General features: G+C 36.6%; 1 protein-coding gene across 1 annotated transcript in view; it reads left to right on the top strand.

The window, feature by feature from the left end:
• Nucleotides 1-505: 505 nt before the first annotated feature.
• The window catches only part of kcnk3a (potassium channel, subfamily K, member 3a), a 34653-nt gene continuing 20435 nt past the window's right edge, over nt 506-14723 (top strand). Inside the window, exon 1 of the mRNA XM_028039552.1 lies at nt 506-909. Within this exon, the coding sequence (XP_027895353.1) occupies nt 627-909 (283 nt within the window). The 5' untranslated portion in view covers nt 506-626. The remainder of the gene's footprint in view (nt 910-14723) is intronic.

Genomic DNA, 14723 nt, shown 5'->3' with positions numbered 1-14723 from the left:
ATATCCCATAAAACTTGTAGGTGTATTGACAGATAGAAGTACAGTTTTGATCTCTAAAATATTTAGTGATATGGGTTAAATTCAGAGGCACACCACACTTAAGAATTTAGTGCGGTTTTTGTGTGTGTTTTAAATAGTTTCCCGTTAAAAAGTATACTTTTCTGTAAAATCAGAAGAAAATATATTGTGTTTGTACTGTCAAAAAAAAACACAAAAAAAGTTAAAGTAATTCAAATAGTTTGCCAAACAATATACATTTTGGTAAAACAAAACAAAAAAAAAATCCTAAATGTAAATTTTGATTAAACTTTTGAAAGCCTGAATGAAAAAATATTACAATAACAACACATAGAAACCATCTACTAACATTGGAAAACTGGGAAACACTAAAGGGAGCGTGGGGGTTTTTCATGAAGAGGGGAGGGTTCGGGTGGAGGAGGTGTGTTTGGGGGGAGTGGTGCTGAATGAACAGCTCCTCTTCATCATAAAACAAGCAGAGGGCTCCGCTGCTCCGCTAGAGCCGCCGCCACCGCCATGAGCCAGCCGAGCCGCCCGACCTGCAGCCCCGCGCTGCCTCTCCGCCCGCGCCCCTGACCCCGCACCGCGACCGCACCAGACCACCGACCATGAAGAGGCAGAACGTGCGGACCCTCGCCCTCATCATCTGCACTTTCACCTACCTGATCGTGGGCGCCGCGATCTTTGACGCGCTGGAGTCTCAGGAGGAGACGACCCAGAAGGAGACGCTGGACATGAGGAAGCAGGAGCTGCTCAGCACCTTCAACCTCTCCAAAGATGACTTTGACCTGCTGGAGAAGGTGGTGCTGCAGCTGAAACCGCACAAAGCCGGCGTGCAATGGAAATTCGCAGGTTCCTTTTATTTTGCCATCACGGTGATCACGACCATAGGTAAGACTGCGGCTCCCCTAAGCAAACTTACAAGAATTATTTTCTTTTTTTAACCTAACTTACATTTCTCTTCAGAGAGCACTTCTTCCGAGGTCAAATCACTACAGGGGGTTTATAGATGCTGCTGAATGCTCGAACCTGTTGCATCTAACTTTTCCTGCATGTTTGAAATCAGTGATAACAACGCTCTGCGGGAGTGAAGGGGGATTTCAGCCCACATTGACAGGTGACGGCGGAAGTCAAAGCCGCATGGGAAAATTTTATTGAGTAAAGAATCCACATCTGGGTCTTCAGTGTTCTTATATGAGATAGAGAAATAGGTAAAATTGTGCTTAATGTGCAGATTTAAAAAAAGATCTGAACTGAACTCTAGTCAACACAAAATAGTTTTTATTTATCCTACACTGGTAAATAATTGTCACTAGCATAGACTGATGGATTTCAGAAACTTAGCCTGATTCTATAGGATTCAATATGCTTTCTGCCTTAAACATGTTTCTGTTACTGGTGCCGACAGAAGGAGTCTTTTCATCTGCATAAGCCAAAGTTATTAAGACTTGATACTTGAGGAAACTTGAGGCGTCGTTGGCTTGTTCTGTTGTATTGTGCTCTCATTATTTCTGCCCCAGAAGATTCATGTGCAACAGCACGAGGCGTTCAGGTGACGTGAAACTCTGCATTTTGTTTTTTCTGTTTCAGTGCAGAATGTAACTGACCTACACGACTAAGGTTATTACTGATGGGAAGTTATATCAAAGTGAAAGGAAGTTTATCAACTTTAGGGGCAATTAATGGATCAAATATTTCTTGAGGACTTTTCTTGAAAAAAGGGTTGTCTCCAGAAAATTGTTATTCATTTAAACTTTATAAACACATATGTAAAAATCAAATGTCATGGTAAAAAACAGCTTGACCACGGCTTGATAGGTTGAGCTGTAGCTCTGTAAATATTGCCTTGTCAGATTATCCTAACATTTACTATCAATGTGTACAGTAGGTGTGCAAAATGGTTCCTACTAACTTTCCATTATAAAATTATTCAAGTTACGACCCTCAAATGCATAGAAGTTTTCAAAACAGTTTGAGTACGTGACATTTACTAAATTTGGCTTTAATGTTCTTCATAAATTATGAAAATGGCACAATGCTGGCAATGCTCTGGCCCTTATATACATACAGCTCTGGAAAAAATTAAGAGATCTCTTAAAATTATCTGATTTTACTTTTTATATATATATGTTTGAGTAAAATGAACATTGTTCTTTTATTCTCTGAGCTACTGACATGTCTCCGAAATTCCAAGCAAAAATGTTGTACATATTTGCAGAAAATGAGAAAGTCAAAATAATGAAAAAGATGCAGTGCTTTCACACATCAAATAATGCAAAAAAGACAAGTTCATATCCATTTAGAAACAACAATACTAATGTTTTAACTCAGGAAGAGTTCAGAAAGCAATATTTGGTGGAATAACCAGGAGGTTTTCAGTGGGGTGAATGACCTCTTCATTTTCTCCAGGGCTGTTCCTGAAAAGTGACACACCCACTCATGATGCAGCAGGACACTGTGAATTTCAACCTGAATACTTGAATTTCTCACAAGTTGATGCTCTACAATAAAATTTTCTTTTTGTCCTCACAATTAAAATCTTTTAGGTGCTTTCAGTGTCAACATACAAACTAAACAGCCCTTTGTGTATTTAATTCTTAAACTTTTGATCTTTATAATTTGGAAAATAGGATGAGTATGAATGTCTAGAATCCCAAACAACAATTTGTCATACTCTAATTACTTGATTTCTTATGTATCCAGACTAATAAATAATAACATCAAATCTAACACTTCCTTAATCTTTTAAAGTCTGTGTATATTCTCTTGTAAAAGAAAACAAAACAATAAAGTTGTCAAATCACAGTACAACAATTAGTAAAATTATATTTCAGTGAGAACCCCAAAAACAATCATTTTTGAGACATTATATATTTACGTCTATCTTTATATGTTTTTGGTTTTATTTGCTCTGAACCTTAGAGATGATCTGAAAACAGCTTCATTGTGAACGCATGCCACTGAGATGTTTTTCTTTTAAAAAAGGAACAACAATCTAAGTAATTTTTGTTCTGGAATGACTAGAAGAGGCTTTTAAACCTTAAACAAATCAAGCACAAATGAAAGGCTAGAGGAAACAGAATCGTATTAGTTGATGCTGCTTCAGTGGCAAATTGAGGTATTTTGTATTTAAGACAGGGCAGATTGGGTCGGTGATGAGAGTGATTCTTCTCTTCAATTGTTTTTCAGCCAGGTTTCCGTGATTAGGGCTCCAGTGCTCATTTATTCTCACTCCTCTTCTGTCATTTTAACAACTTCAATATTGTCCCTTTCCACTGTTTTACTTCACAAACTCCATTAACTCACTGTTTCTATTTCTTTCCCAAGTTTAAGTGTTAAAAGGAATGTGTCATGGTAGCAGAGATTATGTTAAGGAACTACTGAACTGTATAATATTTTTTAAGTCATTCCTCATTTGTTGATATGTTATAATCTTTTAAAGTGATTTTGAGCAATATTTTCTCAGGCTTTCATTTTTTACTTTTCTTTTCACTTTATATGAGCAAAATGAACTATTTATGCCTGATTGGCTATAAATTCAACACTGCAATATTTTTTATCAGTAAAAAAATTGGATTGAATTTTCTGTCTTTGTCACTGTTTTATACAATTGGTTTTAATAGCTCTTTGTGAACATGTGATATATATACTCAATTTTCCACCGTTTGACATGCATGAAATAGTTTTTTAATAACTTCGAGGTGATACAAGATTCTTAGTAAAAAATATTCAGTGCAGTAGGAGGACTTTTTTTTTTTTAAATAAAAGTATTGTACTTTTTCTCATTGTGTCACATAACAACCACAAACTATAATGTATTCTACTGGGATTTTAAGGAATAGTGTACGTGGGAGGAAAATAATAGATGGTTTTCAAACATTTTTTAACAAAAGTTTATTAAAAATTTATATCCAGTCCTCCTGAGTTATGATTTTGTAGAACCAACTTTTACAGTTTTTACTTTAGGGTGTGCTCCATGTAGTCTATGTATGACACATACGTAGACTACAGGTTTTGCGTATTACTCTTTGCAAAAAGCTGGAGCTCAGGTTAGAGTTTTCAAATCTTGCCAAAGATTCATTTTTAGATTTCAGTCTGGACTAGTTGGGTTATTTTAATTCATGAATATGTTTTGATTTAAGCCTTTCCATAGTAGTTCTGGCTGTATGTTTTAAGTCATTTTTGCGGGGAGGTGAACTTCTGCCCCAGCTGCAAGTCTTTCATAGTTTCTTTCAACCAGGTGTATTTGGTTGGATCTGTCTTTCCATCAGGTTTTATCCGTTGCTTTAGATTGCAGTGTTAGTTATGTTATTATCCTGAGTTTTCAGGTTTGTTTATTGGGTGTTCCTTAGTCTCTTTCTTTTATTTGATAACTGTTGTTTCTGTTTTACTTTAGTTCAGTCCTTCCTTAGTGATTCTAATTGATCATAATCATTTCTTGAGTCTAGTTATTCTTTGTATTTCTAGTTTAGTTTATTAGGTCTAGTTATTTTTTAATGTTAGATTTATTATAGTCCCTTATGTACTCTCCCTCACCTCCTGTGTGACTTTCTCTCTGTCTCTGTCTCTCTCTCCCCTCACACCTGAGGTCAATTAGCCAATCAGCCCAGGTTATTGTTCCACATTCACACTCCCAGTACTGAAACACTTCTGCTCCTTTCACTATGTTTTGCTTACTCCCATCTAATTTCATTATATCATGTTACTTTCCTGTTTTTCCTGTAGTATTTGTGTTTGTTTGTTCTGCTCTGGCTCCCTGTGATGTTTGTAAATTTTTTCATTAAAATGTTCAATATGATCCACACTCCCATTTTGTCTACATTTTGGTCCATCCACAAACACATCAATTTCTGGTTGTTCTTACTTTATCAGCTCACCGTCTTCCTCATGTTGGTGTTTTTCCTATATGGTTTGTGGCAAACAGTACCTTTTGGCTGTTTTCTTGCCTCTGTTTTATATATTACTAGTAGTTATTCATTAAAAAGATTTTCCTATCTTGGCTCAGGATCTCATTGACTCCTCTAGAATAATCAAAAACCATATTTATTCTTCTATAAATATTGTTCTCTCCTTTCAGCCATGTGTTCAAAAGTTTGCAGTTGAAGCATAATATTTTCATTTTCAGATTTGCCTGTGCTCTGAGAGATATTCAGAGCTTGGAATAAAATTTCATATCCTCACATTTTTAAATTTCTCCATAAATTTCTGTTCCTTACTCCTCATGATGCCGTTTGTTATCTAATGGTCTCTAGCAAACCTCTGAGGCTTTCACAGAACACTTGGATTTATGCTCAGATTAAATTACACACAGATGGACTATCTACTAATTAGATCAGAATTCTGAAGCCATTTGGTTACATTGGATTTTATTTAGTTTTTTTTCCCCCTGTCTCTCTTTTCACGTTTCTCGTGAAAAATTGTTGAACAATATTTGCCTTTTAAAGCATAAATCTGCATCATAGCAAGGAGAGAACATAAAGTCCCTCCCTCATTTAAAGCTGCAGGACCGTTCTATTATGTAGTTCCTATTTGTTTAGAACTTGCTTGTATCAGGACTTCCTATCTGACTTTTCCCTCCTGTATTTGGTGACTGGTCCAGTTGTCGGTCATGACCTGTGACTAGTGACTGTATCAGATGCAGAAAGCTAATTGCACACTAACCAAAACCCGGGTGTCCGTGTTCACATTCTGTAATTGTGAGCCCTGCAGATGGCAGAAACACAGTGATTGGCGTTTCAGTCTGCCATTAAGTATTAATGACAACTCCAGAGCTCTCTTGTTCCACTACAGTCCTGGCACACAACAGCAACACTGTGTATACTACACTGGTAACACAATATTAAGCAACCATGGCCTACAGTAATGCCCTCACATAAAAGAAATGAGTATTATTATTTCCCGGCAAACTCTGGCTGCGCCATGCTCTACTCTTGATTAAACATATGTGCACAGTCAAACTGCAATCAGTAATTAGACAACACTTTCCACAGAAGAAAGGATGAGGCGGAGGGCAGAGTGTCCTCTTACGCACCATCAGGGGATGGATTTAAGTGATGCGAGACGCACAAAGAGGGGAAAAAAGAGAGAGCTTTGAGCAAGCAGAGTTCGGGAAGCGGGTGTAATAAGATTCAGGGGCTCAGAGGGCGGGGGTGTCTGCATCACAGTGGTTGTCACCCTCCTCCAGGGGTGAACGTCTTGTCACTGCCATGATCGTCTGTTGCATAGAGAGGACAAATTCCCAACACACAGTGTTTTATAATAAGACATGTCACATGTCCTTTGTGTTATCTGATGTGCTGTTTGACATGTGACGAGGACATGAACTTGCAGTGCCGGGTTGTGAGGAGCAGTTGTTTTGTTTTCCATGAGCCGGTTTTTATTTAAACATGTGTTGACCTTAAAATAAAGCAGTCTTTGTGTGACAAGGGATATGATATCACAGAATGTTTATACAAGACGAAAAAAGTATTGTACCACCCGGATTACACAAATATATTTCCTTATGATGTGGTAGAGTGATGCATGGAGACAAGTTGTACAGTTTCTGGTTCTTAAAGATTAGCTTAAAAGTACATAAAGAAAATGAAAGTTTGTTGATTTTTCTTTCTTTTTCCCTTATCTTTCTTACCCTAAAACTGCTAATTTTCTTCTTGTTGACCAAGTTGTAGACTGTCACCAAATTTAAGCTTAAAACTCAGTCATTTAGACTACTTAGAAGAGTTAAAGCCTCCATTTGATAAAAACAATCCACCCACTAAAAACAAAGTAAGCATAATTTTCTGACGGGAGCGTAAAGATGGGAGGAGGGAGAGTCGTTTACCGCTAGCTTAGCTCAGCAGGTTGTCACTATAAACTACATGAGCAGGTTGTTCAGTCTGTTTATTCATCAGATGTGACTTTAAAAAAAACAAAAAGCATTTTTTAAACAATGTTGGCGTTTGCATGTCTTTTTAGGACCCCATTTTGCCCCAAATGGCAGTTTTTTTATTTTTATTTAGCTTTGTTCTTACCAGCTTTGCACAACTACAGAGCAAAGTTTTAGCCCCTTTATCTATGCTAAAAATCTCCATTTCAGGTAGATTGGAGGGAAGGCATTTGCAATAACAATCTTCCAATTTAAAATAAAATAGAAATATCCTTTATTGTCCCACATTGGAGAAATTTCTGTGCAAGAAAAATGCAGTTTGAAATGTGTAAAATGTATTTTTTTTTACTACTTTTATATTTGTTCTTTACTCCAATTAATTTTATCATCATTAAAATGATGTGTTTAGTGTTTCTCTCATCCATTGAAATGACTATATGATAGTTACTGTACATGCAGAAAAAAACAAAACATGTTCTTCATATTGTTGAATGATATGATTTGATTTTTGTCAATGTGTTCTTACTGACTCGGCCGAGAAGCCGGTTGTCGATAGTTCATCAATAAGCTCAAAATCTGTGTAGGACAGTGAAAACGAATGCAAATGCATCCAGGCCATTCAATCTGTCTGAGTCACTGTAATCCCAAGATGACATCCAGGCAGGGAAAAAGCCAGCTGGTGAGGGCGACTGCTTGCTGCGAACACGTCTCCATCATATTAAAAGTAGCTTGGATCAGAGCACTGACACCCTCCCCGGTTTAGCTGCTCCGTCACCACCGGTGATGTTTATTTACTGGGCAGCTACCAAGTCAATTGGTGCATGAATGTGACACAGGCTGTGGCTGAAAACGAGCAGACATGCTCTTCGTCCGTTCTATATGTGGACGGACAATGGATAATATATTTTATTTTTCTATTTTCATTTCTGGCAGCAGCAGCTTTGATTTGGCAGCAGACAAGGATCCACTTCCAGCTGTTGCATAATGAGGGCACATTCTGAATCGCTGATGGTAATTACTTACATCAGTATCATCATTATTATTCAGTCCGCTTAAGAGGTTAGAGCAGTGAGTGGTGGAGTGCATAAGGAATAAAACTCTCACCAGCAGTCCCAGAGGTCTTCAACAGACTGATGCAGAGACATATTTCAACTCCTCTGAGAGGACAGCACAGTGTGTCACTGCTGAAAAGATGAAAAAAAAGGTAACATCATAACTAAATCTTCAAGTAGAAGTTATGACAAGCCCCTCTTTAAGTTTTTGGCAATCGTATAACTCCTGGAAAGCAATATTTTCAGATAGAGACTATTCTATAAAAACTGCTTTGCACTTGAAATTATTTTAAAATTCAAAACTAATACTTCATTTTGGTGATTATTTTCCACTGATTTTCCACCCGTTAGTTTGCAAATGTTAACTATTTAATCTGGAATAGTTCATTTTAAATTAATTGAAATAGAAATAAAAATATTTTTAAAAAGTCATAAAAGCACTGATACAAGCACTAGAACAGTCATTGGTGGCAATTTTATAAAGTCTTTTTTTTTTACCTAAAAGAGTTAGAAATATTTCCACACTGCAATCTTCTGCATATGTGTGAAAAAATACAAATAAAAACTGGCATGAGCAACACTTCTCTGATTAAAAAACTGAAGAAATGTAATGAAAAATAGAAAATATTTGTAATTTTTATGGGGGTTTTTTCTACCAAACATGGATGTTGGGCCGTGAGATTTTATTCACAAAGAGAATGTTGACTGTTAATGTCATTAAGCATCGTTCTCCTCCTCGCTCTGTGTGTTCATGTTATTCCTCTAACACTCCACAGAGGCTCATAATAACTTTGGTCAAAAATAGTAAATAACTGAGCTATACTTTTGGATTTAAATGCACGTATGTTGCCTGTTTTAGCTAGTTTATCAGTGCACTTTCATGTAACATTTGAATAGCATTTTTGCAACAGAGGAAATCAAAGGTGAAAGAAATCATTTTTTTGAAGAGGTTATTTGTTTTCTTTATTTGTCTAATGAACACATTGCAGTAAAGAACATGCCTTGTTGTTTTATTGCAGATGTGAAGTTTGACACTTATATCTTAAGTTGTTTTATTTTTTTGGATCCAGATGTGTTTTTCTTACTCTTGTTTATGGCCTGTTTCTTTTGCACATCTTTAATGAGTTCTCATTGATTTGTACCAGGGGCTTATCTAGGCTGGTAGCTTCTGACCAGGATTTTCAGCAGCAGAAAGCTGGGATCATTACCATGGTAACCTAGAAACCAGTTAAGAGATCGCCTCACGTAAGATCTTCAAATTACAACCTGTACATGTACTTAACACAATTTATTGTTGCAGTTTATTCTCATTGACAAACTCTTAATCAGAAATTGATTGCTTCCTGTTTGAATATTGGTATTGGAATATGATCAGTCTTCTCTTTATTAAAAGCACTTTGAACTAGAAGTGATTTCAGAGAAATGCAAACTGTATACAGTAGAAAAAATACATAATTCTCACCACAACTGCTTCTTCAAATTTTCCACATTGACCAATGTTTAGAATTACAGACTAATCATAACATGTGGCATCACATAGCCCCAGAAAGAAGTAAAAACTACCACCACCTCCTCATTTCATTTTCATTTGTCTTTGAAGATAATTTAGCACAAAAACCTTTTGTAATTGTCTTCACTGTATCTTAGAGATCAAGGCTGAAGCTTTTTCCTCATGTCTCAGTAACAGGCAAAACCTCGGTGACTGATTTAGAAAAACACACAATGTCAAATCCATTTGAAATTTTGTCATGTGGCAGTGACATTGTTAAGACGTTTTGTTTTACCTAAGCTTTAGTCCTGCTCCGTCATTCATTAATGCAACATTAAAGAATTCATTTTTTTGTTAACAGAATCAGATTTTTCTTTTGAATTTTTTAGGTCTTCCTTTTATCTTATCCTATGCGTTTTTCCAACTTTGTCTTAGCAAAAATATCCTGCAGAAATTGAGATACTTTGCCACTTTATATCACCAGGAATTTGTAGATTTATTTTAAAGGTTGTGCTTTAGTAAAATATGGAAGAGACTTAAATATGAGTTGAAGTGTTCAAATCCAGGGCAGCGTAAGCAGTCAAAAGCATAGTTAAGGTTACAGAAAAAAAAGTATACAACAATCACTTTGTATGTGATTATTGGTTATTAAAAAAGTGAGATAACTGTCCTAAAGCTTTGGCTAAAACATCCTGATTGCACAGTAATACATGAAATGCACATAACTTAATATAAATGTAACAAACGTAAAAACAGTATCATGATGAATGTTTAGATTTGATGTATATTTATTTCTGTGAGAACAATGATTAATTTTATCTCATTTGTAGCAAAACTATTTATTTGATATACAATTATTTCTAATTCTAGTAGTTGCTGTTGTTTGTTCTCAGAATCTAATGAGTAACAAACACACAGTGGTGTCTGTTTGTAACAGCAGATGCTTTGTGAAGAATATGTTGGGTAAGGTAACTCTTCTGGATGCGAGCATGAAAAGACAAAATCCACCCAAGCAAATTACCTTACATAACACAGAGCTGCACTCTGCAGTGAGGCTGCGTCCTCCAAACCCATCACACAGGCGCTCTGAGATGTTTTGTGACATGGAGATGAAAACCAGTGAGATGGAAAAAAAAGAGAGACTAATTTCACCCTTAATTTTTTCAGCACAAAATAAAGTCTTCTTATTTATTGAAATCTGAAAGTCTTTGTAATAGTTTTTAAATATTTTAAGTGAAAGACGTTGGGAAATGATGTCAACGATATAAAGCAAAAAGAAATGAAACGACATCAACCACTATTTCCGACTCAGAAAGCCGCTGCTGGTCTCACTCTGGAGGTTTTGAGAAAGTTTCCGATAGTGACTCTTATTGCTGCCTTACTTGTATAACCAGGCTTTGTTTACCCGTTGTGTGTCTGCTTTATGCTTCAGTGCTTGAATGGAAAGTTGACTGCTTGCCTGACTCACAGAGCAAAGCATAATGCATTACTGAACTTCATCATTCATTCTGGCCAGACTGGAGTTTGGCTAAATGAAATAGTACACAGTATAGTGAGATCTGAATCTCTGTCAGTCGGTGTTTCCCTGTGAATCTCTTGGATAAACATGAACAATGTTACATGTGAAGTCTCATCTAGTTGACTGCAAACTGGCTCCTGTGAGATTTATTTGATCAGAAACATGAGCTCTTCTCTATCGTTTTGTCTCTCTTTGCTTTCAATGTTGCCTACAATCCATTGTCCTGCTTTATTGAATTACGTGCTTCGTTCACAACACACAGCTTTTAGTGAGGGTTGGTCACAGCTGTTTAATTAATATGCCAATGCTTTCAGTGTAAATTTGAGAATACGCAGACATGAGCATTACCAAGTCAACCATGTAGCATGTCTCCATCAACACTGTAGCTGTGCAACTTAACAAAACAAAGCAAGACACACAAATTTATCCACAATAAAGTGAAGTGACACATGCATTGTAAAAGTATTCACACCCTTGGACACGGACGCTGATATGTTGATCTAAACCATTTCATTTTGTTGTATTGCAGGGAAGTGAACTTCTGACCAATCATCAAGTCTTTTGCAGCCTCTAATCCAGGATTTAGCTCGATCCAAATAGTGTAGAATCTCAGTCACCAGGATGTGACAATCCTAAAGGCTTAAGTGTTTGGAAACTGGATTCCTTCACATGTTTCTTAAAGGTGTTTTGCATTTCAGTGCTGAAAATGCTTCAGCACAGTAGAGTTCAACGCTCTCCCGTACTTCACCAGAAGTATCAAATGATGTAGTCAAATTGTGAGAAAGTTTATATGTGTTGAATCATTTTGCTTGCAGTAGACTTGAAAAGATTGAACAAGGCACTCAGAAATGTTTAAGTGGAGCTTCTAAGCCTAAGAAAACTTCTTGTAGTCTTACGCATACTGGTGGGGGCATCATGCTAAGGGCCTGTTCACTACCAGTGGCACTGGTGAAGCGCTGGATGTCAGAATTAGAGATATTTATTGTCATATGAAACAGGTCCAACTCAATTTTTGCACTATAAAAATGTTGCTACACAGACAGCGTCTTTGTTGCAACATGTGTTATTTCTGAACAGTTGCGAGTTGTTAGTCCACTCTGTCAAACCTTAATAAGCGTGAAACAGTAAATATAAAAGATTATGAAAGTAAAAACATTTATTTTTGGTTGGGAAACATCTGTATGAGATAAATAAAAGAACCGCTGGTTAGAGACACGGAATAACATCTCCTGATGAAATCAGCTTAACGATAAACTAATATTGTTGCAATGGAATGATGTCATTGATGTATAAGAAGAGCTTTTCTTATAGCGTCACTGTACACTTTATCTGACTTTGCTTTCTGGCTTTATTGGCTTCGAAAACAAAGTGTTCAAACTCATGCAGTGTACTAAATAAATGTACTGATTGTGAAAATAAACAGAGCTCATTGTTTAAATTTTGAATAAAACCTGTCAACCCATTTCAACCACATACCAAACGACCAAATAATATACATTTTTAAGTATTTGATCAGATTCTTGGGGAAGAATTAAAGCTTTTTAGTGAAACAAACTCACTCAAAAGTTTCTTGAGGGAGTTTGTTTAACTTTTTTTCCTCTCACGATGTGAAAAGGAAAGGAACTGGAAACTTCTGGTAGTACAGTGACAAGTCTGGCTTCTCGTTTTTCTGACAGGCGATTGCACCAGGAGAGCAATACGGGAAACGTTCAGAAGTCATACTGCAGCTATTTTTCAATTCTACTCGAGGGAAACATTTAAGATTCTTGTATAATGGAGAAACAAAAATCATTACATCACCCTGAGGATTGTTTCTGATGCAATCTCCATCAGAATTTCTCTCCTCTGTTCTTAAAATAGTAACCATGCTGCTGGGTTAGCGTCATACACTCACAAACAAATTAGTTCTCAGTATTTTAGTCAAACTATATTTAGTTCCAATTATTAGTTCATGGTAATTTTTGTACATCATAATTATGATTTAAGTATATGTTTCTCTTGATACATGCAATTAAAGTACATCTCTGTAGTTTACTTTTTAATCTAGCAATCTTTTTTTTAGACTGTGAAAGGAAGTCGCGCATGCACACGCAGAATGAAGAACGCAAACGTATGTAGAAAACCAAACATTCAAATTAGTGAAATTCTTAGAGGCAGCACCACTGTTCGTTTGCAACACTTGGTGGTTTAAATTTTAGGTTATTTAGAGGTTGTTAAATTCTCTCATACGTATCCTAATTTTTTATTAGTCAGAATTGGTGCCAGTACCGTCTCAACACACCAAATTTTATCGATGTCATAAAAGTAAGTCTTGAAATAGATTTTATTCCTACATAAATGAAAGTGAAATAGTTTTTCAGGCTGCTAATGCTCATACACTATGTACACTAATGCAAGCTACTTTACATAAACTGCCTATAAGGGAGATGGCACAGACAATGTTTCCCCTCAATGACACTTAAGAGACACAATATTACAGTCTGTACTCAGCTGCAAATTGAGTTTATGTCTTAAAGAAATATCTGAATGCTGATGGGAAATAGACAGGTTTATGATGGAGCCACTGTTGTGTGCAGGTGAACTCTTTACCTCCTTTCAATAAACATTAGCGCTGTAGTGTGTAACCAGAGCACTTAAATAATCATACACAGCACCAAGGAGCCGCTACTGCAGTTTAATAAGGAAATCAAATAAAAATATCATGAGAATTTCAGAATGGGATAAAAACGCCAGCCAGCTGAGTGTTGATTATACGCCCAAAGCACAGAGCTGTCTCCGTCTGCCCCCAGAGATACTGGAGCCTCAGAAGCCTTCGGTTTTTCTGCCTCAGTACGTATACACGTGCCAAAAAAAGGGGGGAAAAATGTCCACATGACGCATTGCCGGGTTCTCAGCTGTGCATAAAGCATCTGAAGACCAAAGTGAGAACGTGTGAAGTAAATATTGTATGTTTTTGCTTCACAGAAAAAAAAAAATCCCACATCCTAATAACCTGAAGGGATTTTTTCACATCTCATGTGCTCCTGACACCTCTGCCTCCTCCTCAACCTGTGATGGTGTTCCTCTTGATTGCTCTGGTTATTTGGTTGCTCTGTTAGCTTTGTGCTACTCCAACAAGCTCCGAGCACAGGAATGATTCAGCTCAACAGCGCCAAGCAGCCGAAGCTGGCCCAGCAGATGCAATTTGTCCCAGGGGAGTTTATTTTTCTATTTGTTTTCCAGCATCTGTTTAATCTTTTCACAAGCCAACCTGAATGAAATGGACTGTCAGACAGGAGGACAAAACGATAGTAATAATAATAATGACACTGATGGGTGAGTTGTGTTTACGCCTTAGGCCTGGAAACAGAGAATGGGTGTATAATCCAAACCCATCCCCTGTGAGAAACTTGAACTGAAACAAAGCGATGCTAACCTGTTTTCTCTGGAATTGCTCTAATCTTTCCACATGTAGGAGGTACAGCATATTGCAATCACAGCACTTCATATTGCTACCATAAACCCTAAAGTGTTTTATTGCAAAGAAAAGTATATTTATAAAATTCAGTGGAAAAAAACCGCTGTATGTTCTTTTTTTAAATTATTTTTAAGAAATAAAAATCTGAAAAGTGAGGCATGCTTTTTGAATCAAAACCAACCTTCACTTCAATTTGATCTACACATCTTTAACAGCTTTAAAATTCAATAGATTTTAAGTGTTGCCTATTCTTTTTCGTGCAGTTGCTCAAGCTCAGTCAGATTAGATGGAGAACATACATTACGTCTAGAAAGCCACCATGT

This window comes from Xiphophorus couchianus, chromosome 15 (genome assembly GCF_001444195.1).
Source record: "Xiphophorus couchianus chromosome 15, X_couchianus-1.0, whole genome shotgun sequence".
NCBI classification, from domain to species: Eukaryota; Metazoa; Chordata; class Actinopteri; order Cyprinodontiformes; family Poeciliidae; genus Xiphophorus; species Xiphophorus couchianus.
Note: the sequence above shows the minus strand (reverse complement) of the source record. Positions and strands in the feature narration are given on the sequence as shown.